Source organism: Apodemus sylvaticus, chromosome 10, assembly GCF_947179515.1.
Source record: "Apodemus sylvaticus chromosome 10, mApoSyl1.1, whole genome shotgun sequence".
In the NCBI taxonomy this organism is placed as follows: domain Eukaryota; kingdom Metazoa; phylum Chordata; class Mammalia; order Rodentia; family Muridae; genus Apodemus; species Apodemus sylvaticus.
In genome coordinates, this window is record NC_067481.1 from 40727332 (window position 1) to 40749083 (window position 21752).

Consider the following 21752-nt stretch of genomic DNA (forward strand, 5'->3'; position numbering starts at 1 on the left):
GGCCACTGAGACCTCTGGGGCTCCTGCTGCTCCTCTTGGCCTCACAGGCAGGTGACCAATCCACAGGTGCAACACCCCCAACCCCACCCACCCCCCACCCCCCAACCCCACCCACCCCCCAGCCCCCACCCCCACCCCCGGCCACACACCCGAAGGATCTGGACTGGAGGCTGAGTTCTGGAGGGAAAGGGAGACTTGCATTCTTGTCTGTTTCCAAATTCTGCTTTCAGAATCCACCAGGGGAAGGTGATCAAGAGAACTCCTTAGAGTCTTTTCGCACAGATTGAAAACAGAGTGAACCCCACCACCTCTCACCCCACCCCCCACCCCATCCCACCCCCACACCCCATCCCACCCCCCCACCCCCCATGCGACCTTAGAGAGGGCCAGAGACAGACAGGAGGCTGGCACCAGAGGGAAGGGCCTGGAGAAGAGCTTTTGAAAACGTTTTATCCTGTCTTGTGTAACTTGTAGGAATAGATTCCATAAATAGATTGATTAGTTGGTAAACAGATGCAGACAGACGGCCCAGGAAGGTACACTAGGATATAGGAAGAACAAAGAGGAAGGAGGAAGAAAGAAGAAGAGAAGGCAGAGACCAAACGAAACTAAAAACACCAAGCACAATCCAAAAGCCCAATATAACTAAAGTTCAGAATTATTAAAGTTTAAATTATCAAGCACAGTCTGAGTTTCAAGCTTCCGGTATTTCCTAGACTCCCTACTCCCCCCCCCCCCCCCCGCGGCCAGGAGAGGGCGGGTGGGGAGCCAGCCAATGAAAAGGAAAGGCGGGAATTCAGTGCCACAGCAGTGCAAGCTCATCAGTCTGTAGTGCGCGCTGGGATCTGGACGTCCGGGCTCGGATTCTTCGCGAGGGGCTTAGAGACCCTCAGCTCCACTCCACCCTCACCGAGGTCTAGCCCGCCAGATCCGGGACCAGGTGGCCTGAGCAGCCCAGAAGCCAAGGTGACATCCATCTCTCCTGCCTGAAGGCCCGGATATTTTATCAGACTCAGCGACTAGTTCCTATAAAAGTAGGTTCTGAGGGACTTGGGGGGAGAGGGGGAGCGTGAGGGTGAAAGGGGATGATCCGGGTGGGTAAGAGCCTCACCAGCCCAGCACAGGAGAAGGGGGACGCAGAGGAGCGAAGGGATGGGGGAGGGAGACTGTCTCTGTCAAGCGCGCGCATTCACTAGCTTGCACTCGCTCCCGCTGTCAAGGGGAACTGGTAGAACCTGTTACTCTTAGCTGTAAGTTAGAGTAAAAGCTTCAGGTCCCAAGGTGCAGTTTTCAAATTACATTGCAACTAAGCCACCCCTCCCTCTAAGGCACTGTCTTTAACTAAAGAAGGAGCTAAGAGGCAGAAATATAATTGTTACTATCTAACCCAGGGTTTATAACCTAGAAGCTTTTGGAAAAGAACCAAAGATCCTGTAATTTCAGTATCACACATTCTGCAGCCTATTTCCTTTGTATCCTGCTTCTGCTCCAAGATGGCCAGTCCCGATTTGTTTTGCCCAGTGTACTGCCCCAGCCCATCCAGAGTTTTGTGTGTTCCACTCTTACTTTGGACACACAATCGTCAGAGGCCTAATCTTTCACCAACTGTTTATATGGTTGTGTGAGGGAAACAAGATCACCTTTCTGTAGTCCTCACGGAATGGTGTCATTACTACAGACCAGTTGTCCCACAAGTCCCTACAGTCATTTACCATTGGGAGACATCCTGGAGTACAGCTTTATTCTGTGTCATATGACATTTTTAGCATTTTACTCCCTAAAGGAACTCAATTATATAGATCTGGAGAAATGGCTCAGCAGTTAAGAACACTTCTTGTTCCTGCAGAAGACCCAGGTTCAATTCCCAGCACCCACACGGCAGTGAGCGTCTCTCATAACTTTGGTCCTGGGGGATCTGATTCCCTTTTCTGACCAGGCATCAGGCAGGTGACAAGCAAAATACTCATCCACCACTGAGCTGTCTCTCCAGGCCCATTGTCTTTAATTTTTTATGCAAATATATCATAATTTAATGCCTTGCTATAAGATTGTCTTTTCAGGTCATTATTACATATTACACATTTATATATTTGTATATGTTGGATGTATGAAGACTTGGTGCAATTGCACTCATTGTCAACTTGATGGGATATGGGATATCCTAGGAGAAAGGCCTCCAGGCACACACATGGGATAGCGGGTTGCATTAGAAGACTCTCCCTGCTACCATAAGCTAACCTGGATGAGGCTCGCTGTTTGCCTTTCTCCTCTTCACCTTCTCCCAGCTCCTGGTCCACCATCGTTTCCAAACCCTGCCCTCAGGATTCTGTTGTTTTAGTCCCTCAGCCTTCTCCACCTTTAAGTTCTCACTTCCCTCCTGGCTCTCTCTCATTGTGGTAAATATTGTTAACATTCCCATCTCTTTTTTTTTTAGGTAATAAAAATATTCATTTAATCTAAACAAGAAGTATAAATTATCACTAAAATGGATCTGATAAATTTTTGTTCTCTGGAGGTTTGACAATATCATACAGATAAATTCTGATTATTTTCCCCGTCACAACCCCCTCTCCTATTTCCTTCCTACCCCAGCAGATCTCCCTCTTGTCTTGCAAATCTCTTTCCTATATCTATGATTTTTGTTTGTTTTGTGTTCTGCAGCATTTAAAACCATTATTATGATTTGGGCTTGAAACTATTAATTAGAGCACAGTAGACCAGTGGCTACAAAAATGAATGATTTGTCCCTTAATCTCCAGAATCATTTAATTGCAAAAAAAAAAAAAAATCAGTGTAAGTGTTAAGGTCCTGTGAAACTCTTTCTCATTAGTAGCTGACTGTTAGGTGCCAGCTTAGGTGAGAACAGTGCTAGAAGCAAGGTTGCCATAGCTGTGGTATGCTCAGAAGACAACATTTTGAAGAGCTTCTCTTTGTCTTCTACCTTTTGCATTCCCACCCTGCCCACATTGTTTGAAATATTCCCTGAGCCTGGAGAGACAGTATGAATGTTACAAAGTTTCCAGCTGTGCACCAGCCCTGTCTATACCTAAACACAGACATTGAAAAAGAAGTGTATTCAGTTCATCAGGGGAGCAGCATTATGTTCCCTCCTAAGGACTAAGACCTCCTCACTCCTGCTTTTTGAAGTTTACAGTATTAGGACTAGATTTCTTGTTATGGAGTGTGCCTCAAATGCAGCTAAGGAGTGAGTGGTTATTTCCTATAGCCTTTGTGTATTACTGAAACAAAGAGCACGTCTTCACTGATAGGCTTGTATTGCAGCTCAGAGTGCACATTTGGTAGGACTGTTGATGCCTTTTCTCTCCCACCTGAATGGCAGTATTCAGGAATGGGTGCTAGTGTGATGAGAGCTAGTTAGCAAGGAAGAAGCTTCAAGCTCAGTTCTTGATTTCTTGATTTCTTTCTATCTTGCATTAAAAATATGTGAAATCCAAGCAATAGGATCTTATAATTACTAATTAAATTCTTGTGTTGAGTAGTGATAGCCAAGCAATAGGATCTTGTAATTACTTATTAAATTCTTGTGTTGAGTAGTGATATCCAAGCAATAGGATCTTGTAATTACTTATTAAATTCTTGTGTTGAGTAGGAAAGTGTAATGAAAAGAGCCTGAATTGACTTGAGACCCTCTGAAATCTCTCTGATCAATGACTGCTGGCTTAGTATCCTACACCTGGCACTGAAGGTTTTGTTTAGTGAACATTACTTCTAGAACCAGCATTATCTAGCTTTGTAAGCTATCTACCTTCAAAGTCCTTTTTATGCTTCCTAATTAAGGGATCAGACTGTAGGTTTCCAAATGGTTTTCTCCTACTCCTTTCATTTTTATAAACTCCCTCCCATTCTCTCATCCCATCCGCTCTATCCCATGATCTCTCTCCCACTTTGAACTTCTGTACTTACAATATTCCTCTTCTCCACTTTCACTTTACCTATAAGCTACTGAGCCTGCTTCCTTAAGCTGCACACCACATTTTCGCCTCTAGTTTTCAGGCTTTCTGAAGTATTTCAAGTTAAACGTACAAAACTAAAGCATCATGTACCATAGTTCATTTTTCTGGGCCTGGGTTGTCTCACTCACTTTATTTTATTTTATTTTTTAAGTTTCACCAATTTACCTGCAAATTTCAAGGTTTCACTTTTCTTTACAGATGAGTAATATCCTATTGAGTATATATGTATCAATCACATTTTTTTATCCTTCCATCAGCTGACTGATAGCTCAGGTGATTCTTAGCTATCATAATAGCTAAGATTTGATTTCTTAGCTATTATGAATAGAACTTCTTGAACATAGATATACAGTTATCCTTTTAGTAAGATACACATTCCTTACTAAATATGTCAGGAAGTGGTTTGGTTATGCCGTCTGGTGGGGCTATTTCTATGTCTTCTGAGAGACTTCTAGAGGAATTTCCAAAGTGAGAGAAGCAGATCTACAACACAGAGTGAAATATTTGCTATAATCTTAAAGTCTTAATCAGAAAAAAAAAAGTACTAGGATGAGTGAAGATCTTCTACATGTTTATAGAAAATATCTGGAAATCTTTTATGTAAGTTCCAATCTGAGAGAGTGACTCTCTTTGTCTCTGAGGTGGGTTTCTTGTATGCAGCAAAATATTGGATCCTGTTTATGTATCCAGTCTGTTAGTCCATGTCTTTTTATTGGGGAATTGAGTCCATTGATGTTAGAGATATTTTTTTAAAAAAGTGATTGTTACTTCCCGTTATTTTTGTTGTTAAAGGTGGAATTATGTTTGTCTGACTATCTTCTTTTGGGTTTGTTGAAACATTATCTTCATGCTTTTTCTAGGGTGTAGTTTCCTTCCTTTCTTGGTATTTTCCATCTATTATCCTTTGTAGAGCTGGGTTGGTAGAAAGATATTGTGTAAACTTGGTTTTGTCATAGAATATCTTGTTTTCCCCATCTATGGCAAGTGAGAGTTTTGCTGCCTATAGTAGCTTGGGCTAGCATTTATGTTCTCTTGAGGTCTGTATGATATCTGCCCAGGATCTTCTAGCTTTCATAGTTTCTGGTGAAAATTCTGGTATACTTCTGATAGGTCTGTCTTTATATGTTACTTGACCATTTTCCCTTGCTGCTTTTAACATTCTTTCTTTGTTTAGTGCATTTGGTGTTTTGATTATTATGTGACAGGGTGAATTTCTTTTCTGGTCCACTCTATTTGGAGTTCTGTAGACTTCTTGTATGTTCATGGGTATCTCTTTCATTAAGTTTGGGAAGTTTTCTTCTATAATTTTATGGAGATATTACTGGCCCTTTAAGTTGGGAATCTTCATGCTCTTCTATACCTATTATACTTAGGTTTGGTCTTCTCATGTGTCCTGGATTTCCTGGATGTTTTGGGTCAGAAGCTTTTTGCATTTTGTAATTTCTTTGACTGTTATATCCATCTCTTCTTCGGTTATCTTCTACACCTGAGTTTCTCCCTTCTATCTCTTGTATTCTTTTGGCAATACTTACATCTGTAATTCCTGACCTCTTTCCTAAGTTTTCTACTTGCAGGTTTGCCTCCATTTGTGTTTTCTTTATTGTTTCTACTTCTACTTTTAGGTCTTGGATCACTTTATTCAATTTCTTCACCTGTTTACCTGTGTTTTCCTGTATTTCTTTCAGTGAGTTATTAATATCTTCCTTAAAGGACTCCATTATCTTCATGAGATAGTATTTTAGGTCAGCTTCCTGATTTTCAGGTATGTTGTTATATTCTGTGCTTGCTGTGGTGGGACAACTGGGTTCTGATGAACCCCATGTATATTGGCTTCTGTTGCTTATGGTCTTATGCTTGCCTTTTGCCATCTTGATATCCCTGGTGTTTGTTGGTCTGGGTGATTGTCTGGAGTCTGCCTCTTTTGACCCTGGGTTGCTTCAGATCTCCTGGTAGTCCTAAGGCACTGGCTGTAGCAGATCACCTATAGGGCCTTCCTATGGAGGCTCTTCACTGCAGCAGAGAGGGTGCTGATCTGTTGCCCTGGCTGCAGTAGATCACTGGGGAGACCTTCAGACTGTTGGGTCAACTGCTCTGAGAGCAGAGGGTTCTTTAGGATGGATCTGGATATAATGTCTTCACAACTGCTCTGAGTGCAGCAGGTTCTCTAGGATGGACCAGGAGATGAAGTCTCCACTGGAGCAGACCAGCCAAGAGTATGCCCCAGCAGAAAGGGCCAGGTGCCAGAAAGACTAACACTCCCATCTTAAAGAGAACCTTGTCATCTTAAAGAGAGCCTTCAACTTCTCTTTCTTTATGTACAATTTCCTGTGCCTCTCTTTCTCTCTTTTTTTTTTAAGTAGGTCTATCTAGTAGATTTTTCTGAACCTGGTTTTCATTTCCCAATTCACTACAACAATTCATAGAGTTAAAGCATATGGAGACTTTTCAAAGTCACTAGTTCTATCATTTTACTAAACACCCCCCACCGTACCCCACCCGGACCTCCACCCCACAGACAGGGTTTCTCTGGGTAGCCCTGGCTGTCCTGGAACTTGTTCTATAGACCAGGCTGGCCTCGAACTCAGAGATCCTCCTGTCTCTGTCTCCCAAGCACTGAGATTAAAGGTGTGCGCCACCACTGCCTGGCATTTCACTAAATCATTTAATAAGACTTCCTACTCTCAATATGCAACACTCATAGGCAAATCTTGTAAGATGGCCTTGACCTCCATACCCGACACCATATTCTTCTTGCTTTTCTCCCACCTCTAGGTTTTTACATCCTGTTTGGCATCTCTTTCCAGTATATTCTTCCTTTATCCCATAATTTATTAGAAATATGTTCCAAGCTATGATATCTCACTCCATGGCCCTCCCTATGATTTACTGATTCCTCCTGGTCTTGTCCCTTGATGCTTATGGCTTCACTGTGACAATTCTGGTAACCAGGTGACATTATCTCTTTCTGAGAACTTTATTGAATCAAGGTTTAATAGCCAAATTAGTTCAGACACCTCATTAATATGGTTTTCCTCCTATAGCTCTTATCACATTTGATGACAAGTTCTATTTTCATTGCCCCCTCAAAACAGTTTCTAAAAAAGAAAGGACTATTTTTATCTTACTTGATATTTTATTGCTTTGACAGAATTTATTTGGCTCATATTAAATATTTTTTTGTAAGTAGATGAGTGAATTGTATGCATGGAAGAATTGTTTTGTTTTGTTTTGTTTTTTAGTAAAAGTAAAACAAATGTTTGGATTGTTTGACTGTAGGATCACCATGAAGATACATCCCTCCTTAGTGGTGAAACAATCTTGCCCAGACTTGATCATCTATGCAGGAGAAGTGACTCTTGGAGAAAAAGATCGAAATAAAATGGACTCAAAGAAGAGAAGGCTGGAGAAGACAAGGATTACAGAGGCTGCTTGTGCTCTGCTAAACTCTGGAGGAGGAGTGATCACTATACAAATGGCCAACAAGAGTGAGCGTCCTGTGGAGATGGGACTGGATTTGGAAAAGTCTTTGAGAGAGCTTATTCTGTCCCCTAATTTGCAAGTTTTCTTTGAGACAAAGCAAAGAGAGGACCAGTTTTACATTTTTGTTAAATCTTGGAACTGTGGCCCTGAAGATGGTTCTGATAAACCTCGAATTTGCAGCCTGGCCTCTTCCCTATACTGTCGATCTTTAACTTCTAAGGTTGCCATGGATTCAAGAGATGCATTTAACTTTCTGAAAGACAAGAAGGCATGTGTCAAATACAGTCCGACTGATGACACAGCTCCACCTGTTAAAATTCCCAGAGCCACATGTCAGAACAGCCTTGAATCAGATTCAGTTTTCGAAATTTTCCAAAGTGAGAAACTCGAATATGGCCAACACTTGCCCTTTTCTGAATCCACATTTGTAGAGTTTAAAGAATTCTCTACCAAAAATGCCCAAGAATATATAAAAAACATAATTCCAGAGTACGTCTCCGCATTTGCAAATACCCATGGAGGCTATCTTTTCATTGGAGTGGATGATGAGAGTAAGAGCGTCCTGGGATGCCCAAAAGACAACATTGACCCTGACTCTTTCAAAAGAGTGGCAAATGAAGCAATATCCAAGCTGCCAGTTTTCCATTTTTGTTCTTCTAGAGACAAGGTGTTGTATGAGACCAGAGTCATAGATGTGTTTCAAGAGGGAAATTTGTATGGTTATCTCTGTGTGATCAAAGTAGAGCCGTTCTGCTGTATGGTGTTCTCAGCAGCTCCCATTTCATGGATGGTAGACAAGGAAGAAGGTGTCTACAGCCTGAACACCGAGGAATGGGTACACATGATGGTGGGTGTTGGCCCAGGTAAGAGGCGAGAGTTTTTCCTTTTCTGACTTTTCTGTCTCTTTTGAGTTTCTCTGTATCCTTCACTCTCTGGAAATCTGAGTTCATTACACCCACTGAAGTTGGCTTTTTCTGTGTTTTGATTTTTTTTGTTTTGCTAGTTTCAAGACATTGTTTCTCTTTATACCCTTGGCTGTCCTGAAATTTGCTCTGTAGACAGGATGGACTCAGATTTAAAGAGATCCACCTGCCTCTGCCTCCCAAGTACTGGGATTAAAGGCCTATGCCACCACCATCTGGCATATATTATTTTTGTATCCTACTACTGAAAGGGTTTTGTGGGAAAAGAGGAAGGCCAAGGAATGCCACAAAACCACACCATGCAAGCCTTAGGGGTGGTATGCAAATAGTTGCCTCTAGTGGGGTTGGAAAAGAGAGAGAGCAGGCCATGATGGTACTGGCTTTATAGGGGGAATTGAGCATGCAAATCATAATCATGGCGATGGTGGAAATGTCTTTTAAGTGATGACACGGCTGTTGGCGCTGAATCACTGAGTGGGGTGAGGGATGGGAGTACCTGGGTGAGGGGTGGGAGTACCTGGATCAGGAATTTGGGAGGTTCAATTGGCTAGTAATGATTGATTTCAGCTTGGTATGAACAATGGTTGCTAGCTTAATCAATCTGCTTTAGTCGTTAAGTAATTTCCCCTTAAGAAATGATTGGTTGTTGCTAGGAATGGAGAGGCTATTTGCCTGGGGAGTTGTGATTGTTATCAGGGTGGCATGCCTCCTGGAACAAGTTGGTTCTTTTTCCAGTTGATGATTTGATTCAGAAGGTGACTTAATCATAAAATCGAGTCTGAAAGCAAAATGCAGTTTGTAAAGTTAAGCTGAGCCCTTCAAGCTAGGCCCTTCAGTACTCAGCATGGTTGGAAGAAAACCCCAATGGGATTGGAGAAGAAAAAAACCCACTAGCATTGCAGAAAGCAGAGGAGGAATTCACCTGGAATTGTCTCCAGAGCAAGATTCCATTCTTTGTGTTCGGCTGGACACACAGAGAGACTCAGGAGACCCTGGAGCAAGTAACCACTTCACAGGGAACGAACATAAGAAAACCCGAGAAAAGAGAAAGGAGGGTCTTTGAATTGAAGAGTATTTAAGACAGTATGGAAAAGGAGCTTTTTTTCTTCTGGGATGTGGGTGGAGTATGAAGGCCAGCTGGGGGCTTTCTCTGTCTCTCTGGGCTAGAAGGTTTTCTTTTACCACAGTGTCTGGCTATTTGGTAAATCAAAATTTTGGGATTTTGTTTTAAAAACAACTGATTGTTTGATTAAAGTTTTTTTTAATTTGTTGTTGTAGAATCATAGAGAAGAAGTTGATAAAACAGGAAAGTAGTAGTAAAAACAGAAGTAGTAAAAACAGGAAAACGAGAAGCAGGGGTCAGGAAGGGCAGTATCAAACTCTGTATTCTCAAAGGTTCTCAAAAGGCCCAGGAGCTGGAATCATCAAATTATACATTACATTTTTGGAGATCTGTTTGAAGTTGTTGGATTTTGTTTTTTATGACACCCAGTTGATTGACACAGAAGCACCACTCCTCTTGGAGGAAGAGGCACTTCAGCTAGAAGAAGATCCAGTGCCCATCAGTTTGGGAGAACCACCAGGGAGCCAGGGTGGTCTGAGGAGAATGGCCAGTTGGAAGAGAGGGAGAAGGGGAGACAACGGAGCTGGAGGAAGAGAAGGAGCTGTGCAGAATCCAGCAAAGCGGGGAGGGATCAAAAGCAGTGGAGGAATCATTTTGTTCAGACTTCGAAGCTAGAAGGAGCTGAGCTGGGAATCAGGAGGGACAGAGAGAAGACTTGGAGTGGAGGTAAAGGAAAGCTTTGATATAGGGACTCTCCATTTCCTTGATCACTAGTGGTAGTTGTAAAGGATGGTTTACCTGCTGATGACATTGTCACCCACCATTATTATATCTTGACCCCTCTGTCCCTTAGTTCCCAGTAGTGTTTTATGGAATTCAGTGCACTGACTTACAGTGCACATATATTTATTCACTGCTGGCTGGGCCAGTGCTTCTATGAGCGAGCTCATGCCCACCAGACCCTCAGTTACTTCAGGTTGTAGGCTCAGCTTTATACTACCCAGGGCAGGCTGCCACCCACGACACCTTCACTTTCTTTAATTTTTTTAAATGTGTGAACATTTCCTTGCATGTATGTATTTGCACCGTGTATTTGTGGAGTCTGAAGACATCAAAAGATGACATTGGATCCTCAGGAATGGAGCTATGAATGATTGTGAACCACCCTGTGGGTGCTGGGAGCCGAACCCTGGTCCTCTCCAAGACCAGCCGGTGCTCTTCACCTCTGAGCCATGTCTCCATTCCCAACCTTCACTTTCTGTGTCCAGTCTCCTGCTGCCTGAGCTATTTGGTGTGCTTACCTTCCATAGCTGTCTCCTACCCTGCAACTGTAGCAAACTGACAGGGGGATCCCCGATCTGAGATGCTTACTGTCAGGATCCCAGGGTACCAACCACCTCAGTACCAACCAGTGGTTCTCTATCAACTTGGCAGCCAGTGAATTGACAAAATGGCCCTCCTCTCCACCACTTACCCATGGTGGTCCCTGCTTCCCCAGAACCTCCAACTGAATTGGAGGCTATTGATGATTGTGCCTTTGTCGCACTGGTAGGACTTGTGGTCTCTTCATCAGGGCTGCTTACATTATTACCTTCTGGATGAACTTTCAGCTTTCCTTCTTTGTGGTTTCTGATGTCCTTCCAACCTACCTCCTGTTATATCCGAGTCCGGCAGGAAACCCGGGAGAACTCAGGAAGTGCAGAGCCTGTTGCAAGTTGCATGAGAGTCTCAATTTGAAATGACCTTCTGGCTGCGCAGGCAGGAGTGCAACCTTAAGTCCAGAAGGCTTTATGTTTATATACAGCATAGTTAGAAATTCTTTAAATACTAATTCTAAAACAATATCATTTGTTGAGGTGGAACTGTGCACCTGAGAGGGGGATTCTCCCGATCTTAAGGCTTATCTTTTACGGCACTATCGGGAACCAGTTTTATGACTGTGACCTCTGATCACCTCCCTTCTATGATTCAAAAGTGGGACTGCCTAAACACCATAGGGTGTTATTTCTTTCCCTAAGGTCCCAAGGACAGGCATCAGTGGCACCTGGGAAGAGTTTGGTTGTTTATCAGGGAGAGTGCTAGCCTTGGCTTCGCAGAGGCAGAGCCTAGGGAGGCTGGCATTTGTTTTCTCGAGCTAGCATTTGTGACTCCTCCAGGTGATTTCGTTATTTATGGGCAGTGATATTCCAACACCAGATTGATTCTCTAGAGCTGCCAGGGAGGGGGAGGAAGCCCTGTGCTTGCTGCAGGAGGGCACAGCACAGTAGCCTGTTGCCTGGGTACCCATTGTCACAGACAGGAGCATGGGGAGGGACAAAGGGAACCTCTACTGGAAGACGCAGAAGCCAACTAACTGTCTGTATCCACACAGTGAAGTCTCATTGGTGAGGCTTCCAAGAAACAGAACATTTAACAGCAGAAGGTTTGCATCAGCAAATCAAGGGCTACCACACCCCCATCCCCAGAATAGAGCCTGTGTGTTGTTACTCTGACTCTTTTCGCTTACTGTGTCACACAGAGACAGCTTCCGATGAGCAATCTTCCCTCAATGACCTATGTAACAATTTTGAATGTCAGCTAAGTCTATCCAATAGCCCTCCACGCTGCAGACCAGTGTATTCTAAGAAAGGATTGGAACATAAAGTCGACCTACAACAGCGTTTATTTCCAGGTAAGAACAGTTTTTCCATTAAGAGAAAGAGACCATTTAATAACTTCAGTTAAAAAGAAATCAGTGAGATTGGCTTCTGCTAAACCAAGTTTATGAAGCAGCAGTGCTACAAACCTCTTGGGAATGAGGTGCAGGTCCCCTTCTAGCATAGGGCTAGCAAAATCTGATAGTTGGGTATGCGGAGGCAGAGGCCCCACCAGGAATTTAAAACCTATCATTCCCAGGGGTGGGACTCAAGCATATGCTCTTGAAGCAGCCTCTTAAAGAGTTCTGATTCTGTGTCCGGAACTCACTGACCAGTAGAGTTGTGGCAAATCCTTGCATGGGAAACACAATGGTAGAATTGGCCCTTCAGTCAGCTCTTAAGGATGAAGGGAAAAACATAAGCATTCATATGGCAGGTAAGAGAGCAGCAAGGAGCAATTAGTAATTTGTCTTGAAAGAAGGTAGTGAGACAGAGCCACCAGGGTCTAACCTTGGTACACAGTAATCATTCCAGACCATGGATAATGTTAGACTTTGGCTAGGTTTTATCTAAAATTTCCTACTTAGGAAAGAATCAGGTTTCTGAAGATAGGAAATAGCTGCTTTAACTTCACACTTTGAACCTACTTGAGATCTGTTAATCGCATCTGATGCAGAGACATCCTGTATATGGTATAAACATTTATCAATACCCTGGTAATTGATATATTAGAAGGACCTTAGCTTTGCTTTCAAAATTAATTTACCTGAGCTCCTTCTTATTAGCTTACCAAATTGTTTTTAAACTTTCCAAAAAGGAATGATGCAAGAATGACTACTTTTTAAAATTTTCTTTAGGCTCCATAAATTCCATTTCAGTTGGCACAGATCTCTCTAAGATAATGGAAGGGCAACATCTTTTCATCAGCTTGGAGGGTTATGACTGAATGGGGATATATACCAATGGAATTTCTCCTATTTGTCTCTTGTATTACACATAAGCCTTAATACTCCCTTTTATTTTTAATTTTTTTATAAATTTAATCTATTGATATAGAGGTCTTTCATACGATATATTCTAATCATGATTTCCCCTCCCCCAACTCCACCCAGATCCATCCACCTCCTACTCCACACTCAAATCCACACCCTTCTATCCTGTCTCTCATTAGAAAACAAACAGATATCTAAAGCAAACAAACCAGAATAGAACAAACAAGGGGGGAACCTAAGAAAATGAAAAAGAAAAACATACATAGCAAATACACATACTCTCTCTCTCTCTCTCTCTCTCTCTCTCTCACTCACACACACACACACACACACACATATCCCATAAGAACACAAAGTCAGAAACAAAAGGACCTATAAGGTAATTATATGTATATTATATCCCCAGACAAAAAGTGTGAGACAAAAATCACCCCAAAATACCATTGAGTTTGTTATATTTTAAACACAATATGTGAGTGGTTTGAAACAATACAAATATTTATTTGAAATCTTGTCTATTCTTTTCACTTCCAGTGTCAGCATACTGTTTAAAGCATACGCCTGAATCCCTCTGGAGGGAGCTGTGTTCCCAGCATGAGAGACTAGAACATCTGGTAAACCAGCAAATATGCTCTTTCTCCTGTGGTTTGCTGATCCTCTCTAGAAGCTGGGCTGTGGACCTGAACCTGGAAGAGAAGCAGGGAGTCATCTGTGATGCTCTGCTGATTGCAGAGAATAGCCCCCCGACACTCTACACTATCCTTGGGGAGCAGGATGAGCAGGGTCAGGACTACTGCACCCGCACTGCCTTTGCTCTGAAGCAGAAGCTGGTGAACACTGGTGGCTACACTGGGAGAGTGTGTGTCATGACCAGGGTTCTCTGCCTGAGTTCACAGAACAATATTGAGACCAGTGGGGGCTCAGTCTCTCCTATTGATTACCCGAGTTCCTATAACCTTGCAAACATCCAGGAAATGCAGGACTTGCTGCAAGCCCTTGTGATTGTCTTGCTCAACTTCAGATCTTTCTTGAGTGACCAGCTTGGCTGTGAAGTTTTGAATCTTCTCACAGCCCAACAGTATGAGATACTCTTAAAAAATCTCCGCAAAACCAGAGAGCTGTTTGTGCATGGCTTGCCAGGCTCAGGGAAGACAGTCATAGCCATGAAAATCATGGAAAAGATCAGAAACACGTTCTCCTGTGAAACAGATAGAATTCTCTACATCTGTGAAAATCAGCCATTGAGGGACTTCATCCAGTAAGTGTTTGGATCTTTGTCTGTGTGTTTTCAATCCAGGTTGAACTTTTCTGTTATGTTAGCCTGATTCTTGAGACTTAGTCAGTAAAACAATCTGAGACAGCAGTTCTATGTTGCTGGGAATATGACATAGTCAGAGAAATACCTAATGTCTTTTTCACTGTTACAGGGCAAAAAATATCTGCCAGGCAGTGACCCTGAAAACCTTCATGAATTATAAATTTAGGACAGAGAGGATCCAACACATCATTGTCGATGAAGCCCAGAATTTCCGCACTGAGGATGGGAACTGGTATGAGAAGGCAAAAGAAATCACTCAGAGAATGAAAAATTGTCCTGGAATTCTCTGGATCTTTCTGGACTATTTTCAGACCAGTCACTTGCAGGAGAGTGGCCTCCCAGATTTCTTATGTCAGTATCCAAAGGAAGAGCTCACACAAGTGGTACGCAATGCAGATAAAATAGCTGAGTTCATACACCAAGAGTTGCAAAAAATCAGAGATGACCCTCCATTCAGCATCCCTCAACAGTCCCTAAACATGCTCCATGAATTTAACTGGTCCCATGGTGTATCAGGCACCTATGAGCTTACATACCTAAGCTCATTGAAAAAGATGGTGAGCTATGTAGCAGATAAGTGCGATTTTTTCTTGAGCAATGGCTATTCTCTCCAAGATATTGCAGTGCTTTTCAGCACAGACAGGGAAAGGCAAGAGTATGAGAATATCTTCCTGAGAGAAATAAGGAAGAGGAGAGCATCTCGGATGAATGATGCCTCCATCTGTCGTTCTAACATGTTTAACACCATCCGTCGATTCTTGGGCCTGGAAAGAAGCATTGTGTTTGGTATTAATCCCTATACAATTGAGCAGCCCATTTCCCACAACCTATTGCTCTGCCTAGCCTCCAGAGCGAAGAAACATCTGTATATCCTGTATCCTGAAAGATATCTTTCAGAATACTACTGAAGGGCATAGCCCAACAGTGGCACACTGAATGGGATATATGAGCTCCTAGGTTCAATTGCTGATGATGAGAACGAAAAATCTAGTTGGGTTCCTTCAGGACAAGGAGAAAGGTAAAGCTAAAACCTTGTTCTGTAGTTTAGGAAAATGTAGGAAAAAATATTACCAGTGGATATTGTAACTAACTGAGGCTGAAAACAAAGTTGGAGAGAAGAATGGCAAGGCAGTGTACACATGGCATATGCTATGGGAATGTTGAGACCATAAAGATTTAAACCATATGTAAAGACAGCACAATACAGTGAGCCATATCTAAATCTTAAAAAAGACTTCCATTTTAAATTGGTAAATGCATTTATGAAAATATTTTATAAGGATAAAGAAAAAGACTAAAAACACAATATTAAGTAGTACTGGTGTCTGTGCCCAGAGCTGATCCAATGCCACAGAACTCCATACCCAAATACTGCTGGGTGAGAGCTTGCATTCCAGGATTTCGGACAATCCTATGAGCACAGGAGGGACAAACCACAGTCAGAGACAACAAGACAAGCTAACACCAGAGAAAACCAGATGACAAGAGGCAAGACCAAAACATAAGCAACAGAAACCAAGGCTAGTTGACATGATCAGAACCCAGTTCTCCCACCACAGTGAGCCCTGGATACTCCAACACACCAGAAAAGTAAGACTGATTTAAAAATCACATCTCATGATGATGATAGAGGACTTTAAGAAGGACATAAATAAGGCTGGAGAAATGGCTCAGCAGTTAAGAGCACTTACTGCTCTTCTGAAGGTCCTGAGTTCAAATCCCAGCAACCACATGGTGGCTCACAACCATCCATAATGAGATCCAACGCCCTCTTCTGGTGTGTCTCAAGACAGCTACATTGTACTTACATATAATAATAAATAAAGCAAATAAATAAATAAATAAATAAATAAATAAATAAAGCAAAAAAAAAAAAAGGACATAAATAACTCCCTTAAAGAAATACAGGAGTGGCTGGGCGGTGGTAGTGAATGCCTTTTAATCCCAACACTTGGGAGGCAGAGGCAGGCGGATTTCTGAGTTTGAGGCCAGCCTGGTCTACAGAGTGAGTTCCAGGATAGCCAGGGCTACACAGAGAAACCCTGGAGAGAGAGAGAGAGAGGGGGAGAGGGAGAGAGAGAGAGAGAGAGAGAGAGAGAGAAATATAGGAGAATACAGGTAAATGGGTAGAAACCCTTAAAGAGGAAACACAAAAATGCCTTAAAGAATTGCAGGAAAACACAACCAAGCAGGTGAAGGAATTGAACAAAACCATCCAGGATCTAAAAATGAAAATAGAAACAATAAGAAATCCCAAAGGGAGACAACCCTGGAGATAGCAAACCTAGGAAAGAGATCAGGAGTTATAGATGCAAGCATCACCAACAGAATAGAAGAGATAGAAGAGAGAATCTCAGGTGCAGAAGATACCATAGAAAACATTGGCACAACAGTCAAAGAAAATGCAAAAAGCTCCTAACTCAAAATATCTGGGAAATCCAGGACACAATGAGAAGAACAAACCTAAGGATAACAGGTATAGAAGAGAGTGAAGATTCCCAACTTATAGTGCCAGTAAATATCTTCAACAAAATTATAGAAGAAAACTGTCCTAACCTAAAGAAAGAGTGCATATAAACATACAAGAGGTCTACAGGACTCCAAATAGATTGGACCAGAAAAGAAATTCCTCCCATCACATAATAATCAAACCACCAAATGCACTAAACAAAGACAGAATATTAAAAGCAGTAAGAAAAAAAGGTCAAGCCAGGCAGTGATGGCGTATGCCTTTAATCCCAGCACTTGGGAGGCAGAGGCAGGCGGATTTCTGGGTTTGAGGCCAGCCTGGTCTACAGAGTAAGTTCCAGGACAGCCAGGACTATCCAGAGAAACCCTGTCTCAAAAAGCCAAAAAATAAAAAAGAAAGAAAGAAAGAAAGAAAGAAAGAAAGAAAGAAAGAAAGAAAGAAAGAAAGAAAGAAAGAAAGAAAGAAAGAAAGAAAGAAAGAAAAAGGTCAAGTAACATATAAAGGCAGACCTATCAGAATTACACCAGACTTCCCACCAGAAACTATGAAAGCTAGAAGATCCTGGGCAGATGTCGTACAGACCCTAAGAAAGCACAAATGCCAGCCCAGGCTACTACATGCAGCAAAACTCTCACTTACCCTAGACGGAGAAAACAAGATATTCTATGACAAAACCAATTTATACAATATCTTTCCACAAACCTAGCTCTAAAAAGGATAATAAGTAGAAAATACCAACACAAGGAGGGAAACTACACCCTAGAAAAAGCATAAAGATAGTGCTTTGGATTCAACAAACCCAAAAGAAGATAGTCACACAAACATAAGTCCACCTTTAACAACAAAAATATGAGGAAGTAACAATCACTTTTTAAAAAATATCTCTTAACATCAATGGACTCAGTTCCCCAATTAAAAGACATAGACTAACAGACTAGATATATAAACAGGACCCAACACTTTGCTGCAAACAAGAAACCCACCTCATTGACAAAGACAGTCACTACCTCAGAGTAAAGGGCTAGAAAACAAGTTTGCAAGCAAATAGTTCGAAGAAACAAGCTGGAGTAGCCATTCTAATATCGAATAAAATCTACTTTTAACCTACACTTATCAAAAAGCATAACAAAGGATACTTCATACTCATCAAAGGAAAAATCTACCAAGAAGAACTCTTAATTCTGAACGTCTATGCTCCAAATCCAAGGGCACCCACATTCATAAAAGAAACTTTACTGGGCTGGAGAGATGGCTGGCTCAACAGTTAAGAGCACTGACTACTCTTCCAAAGGCCCTGAGTTCAAGTCCCAGCAATCACATAGTGGCTCACAACCATCTGTAATGAAATCTGACACCCTCTTCTGATGAGTCTGAAGACAACTACAGTGTATTTAGATATAATAAATAAATAAATAGAAAACAACAACAAAAATAAACTTTACTAACACTCAAAGCTCACATCACACCTCATACAATAAATAGTGGGAAACACCCTACTCTCATCAATGGACAGATGAACAACACCCTACTCTCATCAATGGACAGATGAACATCATGGAAACAAAAACTAACCAGAGACACAGTGAAACTAACAAGTTATGGACCAAATGGATTTAGCAGATATCAATAGAACATTACATCCTAAGTCAAAAGAATATACCTTCTTCTGAGCACCTCATGGTACCTTCTCCAAAACTGACCATATAATCAGTCACAAAACAGACCTCAACAGATATAAGAAGATTGAAATAATCCCATGCATCCTATTAGATCACTATGGATTAAGGCTAGTCTTCAATAGCAACAAAAACAACAGAAAGCCCACATAAACATGGAAGCTGAACAATGCTCTACTCAATGATAACTTGGTCAAAGAAGAAATAAAGAAAATAAAGACTTCTTATAATTTAATGAAAATGAAGATACAATATACCCAAACTTATGGAACACAATGAAAGCAGGAAACTTTCAGCTCTAAGAGGAAAACTCATAGCTCTGAGTGCCTCCAAAAAGAAACTGGAGAGGGCATACTCTAGCAGCTTAAAAGCACACCTGAGAGCTCTAGAACAACAAGAAGCCTATATTCAACAAAACTGGAAATTTTAGATGAAATGAACAATTTCCTAGACAGATACCAAATATCAACGGTAAATCAGGATCAGTTAAACCATCTATAAGTCCCATAACACCTATAGAAATAGAAACAGTCATTAAAAATCTCCCAACCAAAAAAAGCCCAGGACCAGATGGGTTTAGTGCAGAATTCTATCAGACCTTTCAAAGAAGACCTTTAAACTATTCCACAAAACAGAAACAGAAGGAACACTACCCAATTCATTCTATGAAACCACAGTTACTCTGATACCAAAACCTCACAAAGACCCAAGAGAGAGAACTTCAGATCAATATTATGAATATCGATGCAAAAATACTCAGTAAAATTCTTGCAAACCAAATCTAAGAACACATCAAAATGATTATTCACCATGATCAAGTAGGCTTCATACCAGGGATGTAGCAATGGTTCAATATATGGATATCCATCAATGTAATCCACTACATAAGAAATCTCAAAGAAAAAAAAACACTTGATCATTTCATTAGATGCTGAAAAAGCCTTTGACAAAATTCAACATCCCTTCATGTTAAAAGTCTTAGAAAGATCAGGAATTCAAGGCCCATACCTAAACATAGTAAAAGCAATAGACAGCAAACCAGTAGCCAACGTCAAACTAAATGGAGAGAAACTTGAAGCGATCCCACTAAAATCAGGGCCTAGACAAGGGTGCCCTCTCTCTCCCTATCTATTCAGTATAGTACTTGAAGTTCTAGCTAGAGTAATTAGACAACATAAGGAGGTCAAAGGGATACAAGTTGGGAAGGAAGAAGTCAAAATATTACTATTTGCAGATGATATGATAGTATGCTTAAGTGACCCCAAAAACTACCAGAGAACTCCTACAGCTGATAAACAACTTCAGCAAAGTGACTAGATATAAAATTAACCCAAACAAATCAGTAGCCTTCCTATACTCAAAGAATAAGCAGGCTGAGAAGGAAATTAGGGAAATGACACCCTTCACAATAGTCACAAACAATATAAAATATATTGGTATGACTCTAACCAAACAAGTGAAAGATCTATATGACAAGAACTTCAAGTCTCTGAAGAAAGAAATCGAAGAAGACCTCAGAAGATGGAAAGATCTCCTATGCTCGTGGATTGGCATGATTAATAGTAAAAATAATAATAATGGCCACCTTGCTGAAAGCAGTCTACAGATTCAATGCAATCCCCATCAACATTCCAATACAATTCTTCATAGAGTTAGAAAGAGCAATTTTCAAGTTCATTTGGAATAACAAAAGACCCAGGAAAACAAAACCATTCTCAACAATAAAAGAACTTCTGGGGGATTAACCATCCTTGACTTTAAGCTGACTACAGAGCAATAGTGATAAAAACTTCATGGTATTGGTACAGTGACAAGCAAGTAGATCAATGGAATAGAATTGAAGTCCCAAAAATGAATCCACACACCTATGGTTACTTGATCTTTGACAAAGGAGCTAAAAATCATCCAGTGAAAAAAAGACAGCATTTTTAACAAATAGTGCTGGTTCAACTCTTGGTCAACATGTAGAAGAATGCAAATTGATCCATTCTTATCTCCCCGTACAAAGCTCAAGTCCAAGTGGATCAAGGACCTCCACATAAAACCAGATAGATATACTGAATCTAATAGATAAGAAAGTGGGGGAAAGTCTCAAACACATGGACACAGGGGAAAAGTTCCTGAACAGAACACCAATGGCTTATTATGCTCTAAGATCAAGAATCAACAAATGGGACCTCATAAAATGGCAAAGCTTCTGTAAGGCAAAGTACATCGCCAATAGGAAAAATGGCAACCAACAAATTGGGAAACAATCTTTACCAATCTCACATCTGATTGAGACCTAATATCCAGTATATATACAAAGAACCCAAGAAGTTAGACTCCAGAGAACCAAATAACCCTATTAAAAAATGGGGAACAGAGCTAAACAGAGAATTCTGAACTGAGCAATCTAGAATGGCTGAGAAGCACCTAAAGAAACATCTAGTCATCAGGGAAATGCACATTAAAACAGCCCCGAGATTCCACCTCACACCAGTCAGAATGGCTAAGATCAAAAACTCAGGTGACAGCAAATGCTGGCAAGGATGTGGAGAAAGAAGAACTCTCTTCTATTGGCGGTGGGATGGCAAGCTGATACAACCCCTCTGGAAATCAGTCTGGTGGTTCCTCAGAAAACTGGACATAGTACTTAGACTACCTGAGGATCCAGCTATACCACTCCTGGGCATATACCTAGAAGATGCTCCAACGTGTAATAAGGACACATGTTCTATTCTGTTCATAGTAGCCATATTGATAATACCCAGGAACCAGAAACAACTCAGATGTCCCTCAACAGAAGAATGGATACCGAAAATGTGGTAATTTACATAGTGGAATACTACTCGGCTATTAAAAACAGTGACTTCATGAAATTCACAGGCAAATAGATTGAACTTAAAAGTATCATCCTGAGTGAGGTAACTCAGTCATCAAAGAACACACACAGTATGTACCCACTGATAAGTGGATATTAGCCCAAAAATTTGGAATACCCATGATTCAATTTGTAGACTGTGTGAAACCTAAGAAAAAGGAAGATGCTTTTGAAGATCCAAAATGTGGATGCTTCAGTGCTTCTTAGAAGGGTGAACAAATTACTCACAGGAGGAAATATGGACACAAAGTGTGGAACAAAGACTGAAGGAAAGGTCATGCAGAGACTGCCCTACCTGGGGATCCATCCCATGTACAGCCACCAAACCCAGGTGCTATTGCGGGTGCCAGGAAGTGG

The 21752-nt window shown here is 41.4% G+C and overlaps 1 protein-coding gene across 1 annotated transcript; it reads left to right on the forward strand.

The window, feature by feature from the left end:
• The first annotated feature begins 775 nt into the window (after nt 1-775).
• On the forward strand, nt 776-18275 carry Slfn11 (schlafen family member 11). The gene is made up of 5 exons (XM_052197011.1): nt 776-1034; nt 7251-8317; nt 11959-12111; nt 13603-14326; nt 14496-18275. Exons 2-5 carry the CDS (start codon nt 7258-7260, stop codon nt 15292-15294), a joined length of 2736 nt encoding a protein of 911 aa, XP_052052971.1. The 5' UTR covers nt 776-1034; nt 7251-7257; the 3' UTR covers nt 15295-18275.
• Nucleotides 18276-21752: the final 3477 nt, after the last annotated feature.

Excerpts from the sequence above, each read along its gene's own strand:
- Slfn11 (XM_052197011.1), top strand. The coding sequence starts at position 7,258 with ATGAAGATACATCCCTCCTTAGTGGTGAAACAATCTTGCCCAGACTTG. Across the intron at positions 8,318-11,958 it reads GATGGTGGGTGTTGGCCCAG|AGACAGCTTCCGATGAGCAA; the intron begins GTAAGAGGCGAG and ends TGTGTCACACAG. Across the intron at positions 12,112-13,602 it reads ACAACAGCGTTTATTTCCAG|TGTCAGCATACTGTTTAAAG; the intron begins GTAAGAACAGTT and ends TTTCACTTCCAG.